The 16,965-nt window shown below is 31.0% G+C and overlaps 1 protein-coding gene across 2 annotated transcripts in view; it reads left to right on the plus strand.

The window, feature by feature from the left end:
- The window catches only part of LOC124355205 (mitogen-activated protein kinase p38b), a 42,744-nt gene extending 26,465 nt beyond the window's left edge, over window positions 1–16,279 (plus strand). The window contains exons 7-10 of one of the 2 annotated variants that reach the window (XM_046806217.1): window positions 1,987–2,066; window positions 7,568–7,646; window positions 8,766–8,939; window positions 11,215–16,279. In XM_046806217.1, the coding sequence (XP_046662173.1) occupies window positions 1,987–2,066; window positions 7,568–7,646; window positions 8,766–8,939; window positions 11,215–11,288 (407 nt within the window). In that variant the 3' untranslated portion in view covers window positions 11,289–16,279. Of the gene's footprint in view, window positions 1–1,986; window positions 2,067–6,575; window positions 6,656–7,567; window positions 7,647–8,765; window positions 8,940–11,214 lie in introns of both variants that reach the window. The other variant, XM_046806218.1, reaches the window with a different exon arrangement.
- Window positions 16,280–16,965: the final 686 nt, after the last annotated feature.

Here is a 16,965-nt window from a genome sequence, read left to right on the forward strand (position 1 = left end):
TTTTATAAAATTCCAAGTTTGTCTGAGGTTTGTTATATACATTATTTTGTTAGATTTTTTTATAGAATATTGTACAAATCGACACATGTTTACTAAATATGTATGTATCTAAATTAAACACTACCTGCTGCTGCCACTACCAACTGGCCTACAGCTAACAAAAGATTTAAACAGATACTTCTGTCTATCGCAATAGGTTTCTCTACAAATTGGTATAATTACTTGAAATTCAATAAAGATTAAATAGAATGCTGTTAGACACATTCAATAAAAAGAACATAAATTACAGTGTATTTATGGAATAAAAACTAAATACTACCTATAATATACTTTTTTACTGCTCTTCCACACTAAAATGTATGTAGGTTATTAATATCAGGTTAAAAAAATTTTTTTGGTGATATAGTAACGTACTTTAATGTTAGTTGCCTCTTTTGGTCGGCATGATTTTCCTCCTGAAGTTCAATTAATAAATGCAATATTGATTTTTTCTAAATTGTAAATTTATTTATGAGTAATGTCTATCTTAGTATTGAAGTGAAGTTATGAGTATAAAAAATAAATAGAAGATAAGAGTGAATTTCATGTGTACTGGTCATGATGTAGGACCAATTGATCCTTATGAAGGTTAATTATTGAATAAACCACTGAACTAGATATCTGGAGAAACTACCTACAGTGTTCTACATAACCTGAGTTATTTTCCTGTCAACTTTTCGAGTGTCAGAAATAACTGGAAATGGTCATTAACATAAAAGGGATCCATTGTTTTCAGATAACCTTGTTGGGGTTTATATTTAGTACAATAAAATAAATTCATGTTCTGTATTTTAGTATTATTTAATATCATTAAAACACATTCTTTAAATTCAATTGTTGATTATGTGTGTTGAGTTACAAATTAACACCAGTGTGTCTAAATGTTCACTTAACCTTGCTTGGGATTTTTCTGTTATAAACACTTTTTAACAATCTAACTATATGTTCTGCATGATTTGGTTTTTTGTTTACCCATTTGTACCTTTCTTAAGTATATATGTAAAGGTATACAATTGATTCATTTCCCAATTCTAGATTTTTAACAAAATATTTGAAATATGTTAAAAAGTTTTAATTTAGGTTGATGTAAAAAAGAATTATGCTGATAAAAAGCCTTGTATGTAATTTAAAAATTGCTCTGTGTTTTATCAGAGCTTGTGCATGTGTTGTTTTCTTACTTTGATTTTTGAGCCGGAGGTTGAATATTTTATTTCCAACAATTTTAAAACATTTTCTTATTTTCATAAATATAAATGGGTAAACAGAGGTGCTAGTTAAAAATGTCTCTTTTGAATGCATTACAAATCCTTTGTTCACTCGTAGCTGCTCACTTGGCAATAATGTAAGTGCTTAAATGAAGTTGTGTATTCAAAGAGCTTATTTATATATTGTTTGTTTGGTTTACATGATGAACAATATATTGTTATTTGTGTATGGTTTTGTCCATAAGCTTTGTAGTTTGGTTTCATTATAGTCTAGTAAATTGTCTCTTTATGGTTTTCTAATGACTCACTGCTGAATTAGGTCACTAGATAACAGGGAAGAGTGCCTTCTATTATTGGTTTCATTTAATTTCGAATGAAAAATTTTAGTTTAAAATTTTTTTAAATTGAACTTGAATTTGACTTCTGCACACTTTTGCCAAAGATCATTCAAGAGTTTCACATAAAAATGCACTGTGATTTCCCTTTTATGAACTTTAATCATTCACACTGTAATTAAATGGATTCAGTCTTTTATTGATCTGAAGCATGTATCCTCTTATCAGATAAATAACAGAACATGGAATCAATGAAATAATATGATTTTAACTAACACTTTAATCCCAGATATTAGTATCTGAAATGCGGGTTAATTTCAATGAATCACATGTGTGACATGGAAGCGAAGTGAGCAGCTACCCGGTATGAGTGAAAGCTTGTGTCTGTATGTTGCCTTAGCGGTTAGACATCCACCAGCTGAACCTTATCATGGAGATCCTGGGGACTCCGCATGCGGAGTTCATGCTCAAGATTTCAAGCGAGTCGGTAAGTCAGCTCACGCTTCAGTGCGTCATGCCACGCTTACGCTTACACTCGCTATGCTTCAGGCTCATATGAACGGCTGTTTCTAAGCAATCATTCTCGTTTCATTTTCCTGTTCTAGTTTCTTTTTTTATCACAGGTTTGATATTGTAATTTAGGTCAATGAATTTGTGAAATCAACGTGGTACCATCTTAATCAATAGTAGTTTCAATATTATCTTTCGGGTTAAGTAGCAACATAACTAGTGATTAAGATTATTTTCCATCTACTGAACTTACCTCAAAATCAGAATACATATTTTACATAGAACGTGACGTGAACCAATCGTTGTAATATGCAAATTTGTGTCTCATTCCGACCTGCTGGCAAATATGCATTGGGAGATGCAGGTTGTTTTCCAACAAATGTGAAGTTCTAAAAGCACATGGGAATAGCAGGAAGTAGATCTAAATTAATTTTCTAATAAATGGAACACTTTGAAGGAGCAGTGAAATGTAGTCGTTAATCTTCTGGAGAAATTTCCATTTCCATTAGTTTTCATGGTAGCACAACTGTTTATTTTGATTAAATAAACAATATCACAAATTACTGTATCCTGATATTGACATTAAAGTTAGAGAATTATCATTGGTTCTTTGGGGGGGGGGGGGGGACATTCAGAAGACATGATTTGTTTGTAATGGAGTATGATTAAGAGAGAATCCTGATTTTGGGATCTGAAAGGATTTGCTGCTAATACTAGACAAATTTATGGTGGATAAAATTAGCTTGTTTATGTACACATTGGTAATGTTGTAAATAATTATTAAATTTTAACCTTACATTTTTGCCCCTCTGTTTGTTGAAAATGTCCAAGGATTTAATTTGGTCTTGTTTGTCGATTGCTTGCATTGGACATCATTTGTTTTGTCCCAATCACCTCACCGCATGAAAACTGATTATCCTGTTGCCTTTGGCTTCCTGTGAGTGTCAAGATTCCTAATGTACACTGTAAGAAGTTTTTGCAAGCATAGTTTATAAGCTGGTTAACTTTCATATCTCCAATGTAAACAAAACAAAAGTGATAACGTGATTAGATAAGTTGATAACTTTCAGCTGTGGCCCATTATGAAAATAAAAGTTACATTTTAATTAAAGTATACCGAAAGCCAGCCTTTTTGCTAATGGTTATCTTATCTACTACGGGTTTAAGTGGTCTATAAATTGAAATCCAGTGTTTATACAGTGAGATAAGCAAGTAGTGGTGTTGCTAATACCTTGTTCAAATAGGTTGGTTAAAGTGATCCGAACAATTCACTACATAGAATGTAATCCTCTGATGAGTTTGGATTTCAAATCATATTTGAAATTGTTAGTGCTGCTACTGTTAATTGGAAAGTGCATAATTAAAGAAAAAATTTTATTTTTTTATTAAATATAACATTTTGATGTTGAAAGTATCCAACCCAATTGAAGCACATAATTAAAAATAATAAATCTTAGATATTTTACTTTATAAAATAATTTAAAATTTACATTAGTATGGGATTTGTTAACCCATTGGTTACCAATGTTAGTATCGCTGTAATTACTGATGTTGGGCAACACTAAACTCTCTTGAAATCGATTGTTTTTTACCGTTTCGTTTGTTTAGATTAATTACCATCTGAAATGACGTCACAGTAAAATTACTTTGTCTTTTCTGAGAGTTTTAGTAACTTTGTGGAGAACATACTCAATGAAAGTAAAAATGAAGTGCCTTATGGTAACTTTGATGACAAAATTTTGAGTGAAACAAGCAATGAAGAAATGGCCTAATCTTCAAATCTGGGAGTGGCCAAGGCAAGCTAATGAACCACATAATTTTGTTTTTAGTGATAGATCTGATATAAATCAAATTTTAGCTAGGCAACTAAATATTTAAAACATAAGATATTAAAATATGTACAATCATACAATCATGTTGTATGATTGTTTAATATTTTTAATGGGCCCTAAGCACCCAACGATTTCCATTGGAAAATTACAAATTAATTCGGTACCCAAGAGAAAAATATTTGCATTTTAATTGGTTGTCAGTGGGTTAATTTGATATAACTTTCTATGAATATAGGAATTAATTATTCAATATCGATAGAAAGTTCTCTTTAAGGGTAGAGATGGTATACTGTCAGTGTACTTAAAATAAGTTAATAAACATTGAGCATTTTTAAATTGTTAGTGTAAATAAAATATCTAAATTTAATTTACAAATCAGAAATTTTGTTTAAGAAAACATAATTAGTTTAAATTTATAAAACAGAATGGATAAAATGGAATCTTAATACTACAAACAAATTTTGGCAAATTATTGTGAATTTCTTAAGTTTTCACTCAATTTAAAATGAGTTGTATATGCAAAACTTGTGATTATAAACCTCAATTTTAGGAAAATAATAAATCTTAAAAACATATGAATACAGAATGTCTACATTACAAACATTAGTCTTTATAAAGTAAATTTAACAAAATTGTAACCTGAGTGAGCTGAATTTAGTGATCAAATAAATAAATAAATATATAAATAAATAAATAAATAAATATATATATATATATATATATATATATATATACAGTATATATATATATATATTATATATATATATATAAAGTAACTGTTGCCTGCCAACAAGTCTGGCATATCTGACATACCTCATGTGGTTATTTTATTCCACCTTTTAAGGTTTACATGGCTTCCTTTGAGAACTCTCGGCTGAGTCATGTTTATTGTAAGCAGCCGAGAGGTCAGCCTTAGAACTCTGCATTTAAAAAAAATCCAGATCTCATTCAGAGGTATTGTACATGATGAAAACAATGTTAATGACCTCAATATTGAACTTTGAGTCAGAGCCAGCCTCAATGACTGTCACTTGGGCTTACAAACCTTCACAGCTTACAAACCACTCAAATATATTGTAAATCTCCGTCAATAAAGTAAAATAAAGAATGTCTTAATTTGCTAGGCTGTTAGGGCCTGAGAAGCCCCTAGAACTCTTAACACTTATTCTGGGGACCAACGGCTTAAAGATGACTTCCAAAGCACCACTAATGGCTGAAGAGGATTGTTCAGCGGTCAACCATCCAAGCAGCCATGTTCGACAATGCTTAATTCAGTTATCTTGCGATAATTGCCGCACCCATTACACTACCCCATTAAACCGCTATTATGACAATCAGTCTGTCTGTGCAAAACGGTCTATAGAAGTTTGTACATGGTTTTCTAAACCAAAGTTTCCTCTTGGTCTTAACAAAGAACCGTACTAATTTTGGGGTCAGAAGGTCAAATAGGCAATCCATCCATCTATGCAATAACTTTTTGATAGAAATGTCCTAGAGGCTTGAACTTTTGTGCTAAACGATTATCCAAAAAATCAACCTACCTATTGACACAAGTAATCAGTATGTTAACCACAGGAAGCTTCTGCTACAAGCAAAACACAACTGATAACACAGTGAGGGTAATGTGTACTGGTACGTTTGAGGACACCAACCACTGTATCAACCACCACTGTTAGATCCTGGGTTGCTACTTCTATAAAGGTTGGCGATTGGAGCAGTGTATTGGACATTCCATCAAGATTGGATCAATAGTAGGTGCAGGAACGTTCTCAATAAAATATGCTGACTACAGTAACAAACATCTTGTAAAGCAATTGATACCCTCCTCACCATAAACCTGGCATTGTAATTCTCGAGTCCAAAGGTTTTGGAACTTCTTTGTTGATATTTCTAAATTTACCTCATCTGAGAGTACTTTTCACCAATGAACACACTGGACAAACTTATTAGTACTCTTTTGCAGTTCGGCCACTCAAGTAGGGCCAAGAATGGATCAATTTGGAGAGAAACAGTCAGTGCAGTAATCAGATTCCCTGAGAGGTCACCTACAGATTATTCCTCTTATGTAACAGAACCAAGTGATAAAAGAGAGACTGGGGGAACAACGTGATATCTCCTTCAAGACTTCAGGTTTTGCATCAGTCTACATTGCCTCTTATCAATAAGTTATAGCAAATGCTCTATGGATTAAGTTATGTTATTTAAAGCTCAGCAACACAAACCCTGTCATCTCGAATCCCTTCAATTAACTTTAGATATACACTATTAAGGTTCTACTCCAGAATTTAAAAAATCATAAGAAAAACCAAGTCTTTTAAAAATAAAACATGTAATAAACTATTTTTTTAAAAGTTTTTAAATTTTATATAAATTAACGTCAAAAGTAATTTTCTGTGTCAACTATCCATAGAATGAAAGCTCATTAATTTAGTGTTTTCTCTTTGTTTTTTTTGTTTATACAGTGGAACAATAATTATTAACAGTGAGTATTATTAGAAATAATATATCAACTTTGGAAAGATTGAAAATCTCTGTAGGTTTAAGAAGAAAAATGTTGCTGAACGATATGTTACGTATTCAGCACTGACGCTAATGCTTTAACTGAGTAATGCAGAATGCTGTGACAGTTGACTATTGACCCTTAACTGCTGTAGATGTTGACCACTTAACAAGAGTGCTTGTGCTGTGTGGTACACCCAAGCCGGACACTGTCGCTAAAATAACCAGCCAAGAGGTACTCCTTGCTTAGTATACTGCTTTACTTCTATATATTAAGGGGAGGATATTTTGTGAGACGGACCTTAAAAAAGTGTTATTGGTTGATACAAGATTTAGACTATTAGTTTTGTAGTTTGAATACGACAAATGTATTCTATTTAGTGAAAAATATTATGCAGATTATGCTGTATTAAAATAAGACATTGTACTGACGTTGGTTATATAATTGACTTATCAACATTGAATTTGAACAAGAAGCTTTGCATATGAGGTTAAGCCAAACAAGTCTTGGAGCCATGTCTTAGTAGTACCTCTGATAGAGATTATAATGGTCTGTTAAAACATGTTTGTCGTCGAACCATCATGTTCAGACAGCAGATCATTCACCACTACTGTCACTAGTATTTCAAACTCAGATTTTAGCAAGCCGAATATGATTTCAGCAGTCAGCTGTTACTCAATCACTAGTGACCTTAACTGGAGAAAATAACAGTGAACCAATCAACCAACCAGTTAAAGTACGGGTTTTTTTGTCACTGCAGTAGGTTTTGTATTATTCTCAAAAACCTTAATAATATGTTACAGATCAGTGTACTTTGTCATAGGTCAGTGTTCATAATGCTGCTGCTAATTGCTGTAAAATAATAAGCTTCTCAATTTATAAATATTACATTATATAATGACAAGAACTAAGATCATAGGATTCATCAGATCAAACTTGAATAGCTTAACTAGATACTGCAATGATCAATATAAAATGTTCTGTATTTACGTATTTGTAACTTACATAGGCTATGTATTGACATGAAGGTAATTGGTTAGCAGTTCAATTGTAACAATGGCGATGGTATTATTAGTACCATTATTTTATTAGTGCTGAATATAAAAATTGTTGTTAAAATTTTCATTAATAATAATTGTTTGCCAGGCACGGAATTATATTCAGTCACTACCTCAACTTAAGAAGAAAGACTTCAAGGATGTTTTCAAAGGCGCCAATCCACTGGGTAAGTTTGGTTCAGTTGTTAGTTTAGTTAACTCGCACACTTCCACAGTCAGAAATACACAATTATGGTGTATTATTACAGGGCCATACTACATAAAGCACACAACTCCCAGATATAGTTAGGACTTTATGGTAGATTTCTAATCTACCTTTTGTGATGTGTAATCATTTATAATCACTAGTAAATGAATGCAACATTTTCCAATATTACTTTTTAATATACTTTGTATGTGTATGTTTACTTTTTAATTATGTATGGTACGGCCAATTTCAGTAACTTAAACATTAATGTTAAAAATGGAACGTCTTAACAGGCTTAGCCTTCTGAGGTCCTAAATTGTTTTGTCTTTAGTTAAGAAGTCACTGTAAATTGTATTTAAATTTTCAGTATTTTATTTCAAACTGGTAATATTTTTTTGTTTAAATGTTACTTGTTTACGTTACAGAAGGTATTATTTTAATTTAATTTATTTAAGTGATGATTGTTTTAGTATCAATAAGTTTTATACATCATCTTTCTTTTTGTTTGTTTGAAAAGTTTATTTTTTTTGTATAAGAGAAAATAAATATTTTCTTGTTAATCACTATGATACATTTATGTCGACAAACAGATCTTTGTGGAGGACTTTTCAAGTTTCATTATAAATGTCAAAATAACTTGCTCTTTCAAAACATTCAGCAATTTCAAGGCAGTTGGATATGGTCTGGCACAAAGGCCATGACACAAATGAGTGGTCAGCAGATAACCATCATTACTCTGTAGTTTACCGTTTGACCTTGAGCTCTGCTTTTTTTGTCTGGGTATAAAATTAGTTACTTAAATCGGTTACATATAATCAGACCCCTCATGTATTGCTTGGATAGTTTTTCTGAATTTTTTTTTGGTTTGAAAACATTTGAAACAGGATATCATATGAAAAATGGTAATGCTCTGTCCAATGATATAGTTAAACATGTACATAGCCACTGTTCCTTTACATAAATAAATTTTCGGCTGGAGTAGATGTTTCCTAAATTTCCAAAAATGCCTAAAACTATATAAATATATAAAAAGGGGGAATTTAGATGAATACTTAAAACATTTCTGCAGCTGTGTTTTCATGATAAAATTTGGTTGCAGCCATAGACCTGCTGGAGCAGATGTTGGAGCTAGACGCAGAGAAGCGTATCACAGCTGACCAGGCCCTGGCTCACCAATACCTGGCACAGTATGCTGACCCCAGCGACGAGCCCGTCAGCCAGGCCTATGACCAGAGCTTTGAGGATATGGAGCTGCCTGTGGACAAGTGGAAAGGTATGGAATTATACAGTGTGTGGCTAATAGGAGTCATCGTTTCAAACAAAAAATTTTATATGAACATAGGTTGATAAATGTCTTGTTTAGTTGCTAGGTGCAATTTTGAGTTTTATATAAAAATTTATTATTTCTTAAACTAGTTAAGCTATAGAAACCAAATTTGGCACGTAGGTAAAAAAATAATTGTTTTTTTTTCTTGAATACTAACAATTTTTTTATTGAATGATGTCTGTTGAAAATGATGAAAGTCAAACAACAAAAAACCAGTATAATTATAAAACTTATACTAGACACTAATTATTTGAAAATTTCATTACAATTCCAACAATACTTGTTTCGACAAAATCCGTCAATACATAAGTGAGCATAAAGGTATGTTTGCACAAGCCGGGATTAGCAAACATTTTGTCTTTTGATAGGCATCAGCTGCTTTATATATGTTATACACGTTTTGCAAGATACTATCTATTTTGCAATTTTTTAACATTTCCAATGCTACAGGAGCACAAAACATGTTATTGAAAGGTATCTGTTAATTGTTGCTCCTGGTTTGTGCAAGCATATCTTAAAGTGGTTGTGCTTGCTTCTGCATTGACGGATGTTGTTGGAAAAAGTACTGTTGGAATCGGTATAAAAATTTAAAATTGAGGAAACTGTATGATTGAATTAATTTTGGCAAAAATGCATGTTTAATTAGAATATTAATATAATGAGCTTAGTTACAGATGGATTAGGAAAATTTTCAGGACAGTTTACTCCATTTTTTGCTCTACAATAATGTTATTAGTTGCTTTCTCTAAATATTTCTCTATTTTTTTTATTATTATTTATTTACACAATTTTTACAGAAAACAATCAAAAGGGATTGTTAATATTCTATTAATTTTTTTGTTTATCTGTTTCAATTATTTTTTATTCAAAATAGCACAATGTGTTTTACGTGGAAAATAAGTTTTGATTTGATTAGTTAATTAATTATAAAGTATAATAACAATACAATCCAAATTTACTTACCAAAGCATTTTTTCACTTTATTTTATGTGAAGCTCCTGAATTAGCCGTCTGAGAGAAGAGATAAAACTGTTAGTTACATTCTATTGTTATTATTAAAATGATAAGTAAAATAAAACTATTAGACAGCAGACACTCGTTTATTGTGTTGAATAATTATATTGCCAATACTGTTGTCACTATCTGGTTTGCTGTCACACTCGTTTCAATATCACTGTCCAAGTATTTGTCTTCTTCTGAAGTATGCAAATTGTCTTTTTCCGTGAGTTAGTGGAAGAACTTAAAACTAGAAACTCATTCAACAACTATAAACAGTTAAACACTTAACATAGAAAACACGATGTGTAGAACGTTGAAGTGATAAAAATTAAGCACATGGAAAAATGTAAACAATAACAAAACATGCTATTAGTTGTGGTTCCAGTGTGCCAACATAACAAAACGAAAAGGAACGATTGCTTACAAGGATGCAAGAGGGCACACAACTGCGATCTAGCAGAAAAACAAATTACTTGATCGTTAGCATCTAAAAAGAGCATGAGGAGGGCGACTCAGGGAAGATTATTTAGTCCTGCTCGCCAGCAACGAGTAACACTCGGGCAAGTTCTCCAATGGGTTAAGAATTTATAATAATGTAGTGGGTTGTAATTTTTTTAATGCTTATTTTATTCTATAAAAAATAGATTTTCATTTTACATCAAATTTGTAATGTTAGATTTTGGCAGCTTCGGGATTATACACTCTCTCCTAGCTAGGGAATACCCAAAACCCGAGCCAGCCTCTGTGTTTTTATAAAACGATTCTACTCGCACAAAAGCTTTCAAAGATTTGTCTTATTTTGCTCATTCTACAAAATATTTCTTGGTAGAGGCAGGAATGTAGAGTCCAACAAGTACAATCAGACTTCTTGCATGGCAGAGTTCAATGCCTTCCATCAACAATTTGTAGGTGATGGTTGGTACTTGCCACCCAAGCACTAAAATTGTGTGTGAGAGGTAAAAAAGAGAACAGGGAATACAGTGATCACATACTAAGAGAAGGAAAGATTCTGTATCAGCTTAAATACAGTGATCACATATTCAGAGAAGGAAAGATTCTGTATCAGCTTTATATATAATTATTACAATACACAGGATAAACCCTAAGCACACTTATCTCTCTCATGCATAGAGGACCACTTGGAACTAACACTTCTGAAAATGCTATTTGTATGTTATAAAAAATTTGAAACTACAATATTTTGTTTATTAACTTGTTTCAGAACTGGTTTACCAGGAAGTGACGAGTTTCGTACCTCAAGCACTCCCTCCGTCGGCTCAGCAAGCGGAGACCTAGACACGTAACACCATTGTACATAACAGCTGTTGGCCTGCTACCAGGCTGAGCTGAGTTAGGTTAGGCGAAATCTTGTGATACCGGCAACACGTCCACAAGCTTCAGACTGGTCCCCACATTACTTAGTTGTTAAATTATGAGGGAATAGCTTTTAATTCAGCTCAGATTATTATACAAAATGGAACATGATTTTATTGTAAAATTTAAATTAGAATAGTGCAAGTATACCAAATGTACAATCCTCTCTGTTATTGAATTAAGATTTCTTAGATAATCAAAAGCTTATATATGTAAACCATTACATTTTTATAAGATTATTACACAAAAACTATTCACTTGCTGTCGTAATACATGCTATTTATTGGTGTCAGCAGCGTTTTTAAATATTTCATGGTTCCAAAGATTTGGCATATAGTAAATTTAATTATTTACTTTGTGATTTTTTTCTGGTAAGGCAGATAAATAATTATTATTACTGAATGGTCAATTAATTTTTCTTATTACTGACTGGGAAATCATTAAATATTATGTTCATTTTGGAATATAGCCTTGGTTATTACAGTACATCAGTGTGTAAACTATTGTTTATTTAATGTTTCGGAACAGTCTAGAGGCGGTGTAGTCAAACGCTGTAAAACGCTTTAACTAGTTTAAGGATTGAAGGATAGGTTACTTTTTCTTATGATTAACAACACTAAAATGTTTTATTTTGAATTTATAGTTCAAATTAACCATTAACAAGGTTATAGTCTTAGACAATTTAAAAATATACGTAGCATCTTTTCTTCAAATTCCCTCCATGTACATTGTTAAATATTTTTTTAAACTGAGGATACATCACTTTATTTCAACATGTTAATGTTTTATTAATTAAGGTTTGAAGACTGTAATTATTGATGATTTAATTGAAGAATACGTAAGTGTTTATGTTTATATCCTGTAATAATTTTGATTGTTCTCTTCTACTACATAATAAATTAAAACATAAGTTTTAATGCACTTTTAAAGGTATATTTTACATGGAGGGGTTTAATTTTAGTTATTTTTTAATTGTTAGTCCTTAATTTTAATTCTCGCTAAAAAGCAGTAGTTATTTTTTAACAGTTAGTAAGTTTTTCTACAGTTAAATTAATTTCTAAAGTCAAACATTAATCCTGGTCATGGAAGTAAAATTGATATAAAAACTTTTGTAAGCTTCATAGTGTTTAAAAAATAAAAAAAACGCCCATGGTTTATTTTAACTTTTTGTCTTATAAAATATAATCAACCAGATTATAGCCACCAGTGTGCTAGGATGTTTGAGATATTTTTAAGCTTTAGTATTAATTTGATGGTAGCTCATAAATATTATACCAGACAATGCTATCAAGGCAGATGATTCATCAAATAAATTTAAAAATATATTTTGTCTCAATAAACAAAATCTTCTTGTTTAGAGTTTCTTATAATTACATGTTTTGTATAAACTGCATAATTGTATTCCCTTGTATTATTGATTTGGTATATTGGAAACATATTGTATGTTGATCTCAGCTTCAGTGTCTATTTTTATAATGTTGTAAAGTTGATGTTTGAATTTTATTGAATTTTTCTGTTATTTTTATTTGTGGTCTTTCAATTGCTCAATAGCTTCCATTGAAAATAGATCATGATATTTTAAATGTGTGTTTTATTACTTGAATGGTTCAGCCTTTTATAAATTTTAACATTTGCACTTAATTTCAATTTTCAAATAAAGACTATTATTGCTTAAAATAGCAAGACTCAACTATGATGCCTTAATAATACTTGCTTGATACGCAACACCACATGCTGTTCAAATATATACATTATGTATCAATATCAATATAATATACTATATTATATTGTTTTATTACAACCTCAAATTATTTAAACTGATATCATTTTAGTGTAGGCAAGTTAAATAACAAGATAAAATGTTTATTGAAAGCTAAAAAGTTGAAAAATTTTACTAATGAGACATGTTGTTTAGTAAGAGCACGTTTTTACAAAACAATTTTCATATCACATTTTTTCAGAATTTATATATTTTTATTTTTTTCACATAATTGTCCTGTTTATTTAAGCACTTGTCATACATTACAGCTAAGTTTAGAAATTAATTTACCTCTTCAAAAAGATTTACCTTCTGCTTTGACAGACAGAAGTTCACTGCCGTTTTCTGTTCATTGTCGTTGACGTACTTCCTACGAAGATAGATATTCAGGTGCCGAAAAAGGTAGATATTCTCGAAGCAAGATCTGAGCTATACGGTGGGTGATCCAAGACCTCCCAGCCAAAAGAGTCAATTTACCGAGTTAGGACAATATGAGACTTTGCACTGTCATGGAAGAGCAAGATTCCCCTTTTCAGAATGACACGTATTTTATTTGACAGCTTATTTAATGTTAGTAATAATTCTCAAGACAGAACTCCCACCAGCAAAAACCACGAACTTAGATTACAGTTGACATTATCTTGCTGTGACAACTTTGTTTGGTTATGACTTTGACATATTCCATGGCTTTTACCCGATTCAGTTGAGATATGGAATACCCGTGTTCATCTCTTGAAAGAGTTTGACTTATGTTATCCTCTTCTTCATCATAATGGGGGATAGGTCAAGGAACTGTCCTATCAATTTTGTTTGTGGTCCTTTCATCTATACATTTTAAGAAAATTCCTTGCAAAGGATTGATTCATAACCATATTTATCTGCTGTTCTCATAAACTTTTGTATTAATTGCAATCACAAATTCTTCAGTGACCAAAGGATGATCGAGCTGAACATTCATCATGAGATTTACAAAGTCACACTTGGACTCTCTGGCCCAATCACTTTACCTTTGCTTATTGCTCTATCATCAATCAGTTCATAAGTTTAACAATGATGTCTGCAGGCAACATGTTCAAAACGTATCACTGACTTTCTTACACACGAGAGGAGATTTAATAATCTTGAAATAGAGACAGTAAAGCGTATTGTTTAGCTACAGAATTGCAAATACATTCTTGTTTGCAGTGGATGCTGGGAGTAACACAAATGCTTTTTTATCCCTTGCTTGAATTGCAAGTATGCAAGACAATGTCCTTTATTTAAAAAAAGTCCCTCATACTATACTTTCAATTAACATATCTTTTTAGGAGTCAGATGTTGAATTATAGTGATGGCATGTGACCTAGTGTTGCTGGTCCACTGTTTCTTATATTTCTGAACTAAAGTTCATATACTTGCTTGGTTAATTTTAAAGAGTAATAATAAAAACCCTATTACATTTGAATCTTGTAAATTTATTCAAGTTAGCAAATTAATAAGGAGTAAGCCTAAACATACAAACCTTTTTCAACAAAACTATTTACAAAAATCTTATCAGGATTAAAAATGTTTCTTGTTACCTGAACTTCTTGTAATAAATAAAAACATCAAACATTTTTCTATTTATAAGAAATTATAAAATAGATTTAAATCAAACAAAAAAGCTTTTAGTAATTTTATTTCACTATTATGCATATGATAACTAATTTTTGGTTATGTAAATTTGATTTTAATAGTTTTGGTATCGTTTATTTATGAATGAATATTGAAATTTCAAATTTAAATAGTGAAGAGTAGTAAATAAAATCAACTTATTTTATTGAAATAACATGGGATACATAATCTAAACAAATCAAGTATTCTGATGACAAAATATTTAGAATATTTCTCTAGACATTGCATATATTTAAACACATTGTATTATTTTTGTGATGCAAAAGAGAAAACAAAATGTAGTAAAGGAAAGAATTGCTCCTAAAAACAAAGTTTTAATACTTTAAAAGCTGGCGGTACTGGCAGATGTCTTCATTTTAGTCCGTACCCCCACACCCTTATTATTGGTCGTAGAATTATGAGGTGTCTAATTTAAAAAATAATATGGACTAATACGCATCCAAACACTGATTTAAATTTGTTATATCTTTTTATGTTTTTCAGAAACAATCTCAAATTGTTGTACTTTCGTGTAAAGTACTTAAAAAGTATACATGTTATAATAGGAAAACAAAATAGGAAACGTTAAAGTTTGCATGTATATTAATCATATCTCTAAAATGAGACATCAATCATAATCCTACTACCAAAAATAAATGCTTAAAAGTTTTAAGAGATTTAACATTGTTCTTATGGAATAAAACTTAAGGTCATTTCAGTACAGCCGGCTCTTAAATGTAAGATTTAAATGCAGGATCTTATGCATGCTTATATATAGTGAAAAAAAGTAGACATCATTGATACATGAGTTTAAAAATAGGAACAAATTTTAAATGTACATATTTTTAATTTAGTTTTCTTGAAAAAGAAATGAAAAAATTTGCTAAAAAGAAACGAGACTATTTTGTACAAATATTATAGCTTTAGTTGTAAGACAAATCATTTATTTGTTCTTTTAAAGAGGTAAATATAGAAATAATTTTAAGAAGGTGAAGAGGTGGTTAACAGTTCTTATATAGCTATAACTTATTAGACTGATATTAATTTTACAAATTTATATTCCTTAACGATTTTTTAAGTTCCTTTTTTTCAGAACAAATTTTGTATTAAGTTTTTAGACTTATTATTTGACTTTGGTGAAGTGACTATAGTTTAAACTAAACAAAATTAAGCCTCAGTTAAAGTTTTTAAAATGGCTAGATACAAATCCAATTGTGTTAAAATAATTGGTTGATGCCAATTAGTTGTAATATTCTAGAACTAAATTGGATTTTTGAATAGCATATATGAAGAAATATAGTGACTGTAAAGTGTATGCCAAAGACTGGAATCCTTTACGATACAATGTATGGAGAAAGTGTATTTATTGTATTATCTGCTCATCGCTTACAAGAATTCAACCAGCAATTCCATGTCAACTTTAAAGACACTCAAATCACATTATAGCCATGTGCAATGCTTCTGACCTTGGTATTAGTTTTGTTATTCATACATGTAATAAAAATATTATTGTTGTTACTTACATTGAGTTATTTGTTTTCCTTGTGTAAGCTTAATATTTTAGGAGACTATAAATAAATATGGTCTAATTGCCAGTTTAAGACCATACTTGTTATATGTCCTCTACAACTTAAAGGAGAGGACAATCCCCTTTTAAGCCTTATTCTATCTATCCTCATGGGCCACTGGCCTGCGAGGATCTTATCAAACAGAAGAAAAGGGGAGTGCCAATACAGTACAAGGTCCATGATACTGATAAAATGTGCTTCGGTCACAGACAGGATTTGAACCTGCGCTATCTCTAACTCGGACCCAATGTGGAACGTCATAGACCGCTCGGTCATCGGTACTTGTGAATCACTGCTTCACTATGTTTATTATTTTGAAAGGATAACAGGTTTTTATACATTTTACATATTTTTTGAAGGCCATACATACATGTGTGGAACTTTTGAATAATGAGCTCTCTATGGAGGATGGGGGTGTTCTTTATATTCATGAAGGGTTTTAGTTATTGTGCTCAAATTATTGGTTTTTAGACAGTCTGCCATTAAAAATCAATCATCTTGAATTGCCTTACACAAATTTATCACTGTTCCTGTTTTGTTGTGCCAAAATACAGCAGGGTGTCTATTCCAAGGTACAATAAAAATCAGTAACTTTTGGTGACTTTCAGTGACCTTTGTAGCCAAAAACCTGTGATGTTTA

Source organism: Homalodisca vitripennis, chromosome 2 (genome assembly GCF_021130785.1).
Source record: "Homalodisca vitripennis isolate AUS2020 chromosome 2, UT_GWSS_2.1, whole genome shotgun sequence".
NCBI lineage: Eukaryota > Metazoa > Arthropoda > Insecta > Hemiptera > Cicadellidae > Homalodisca > Homalodisca vitripennis.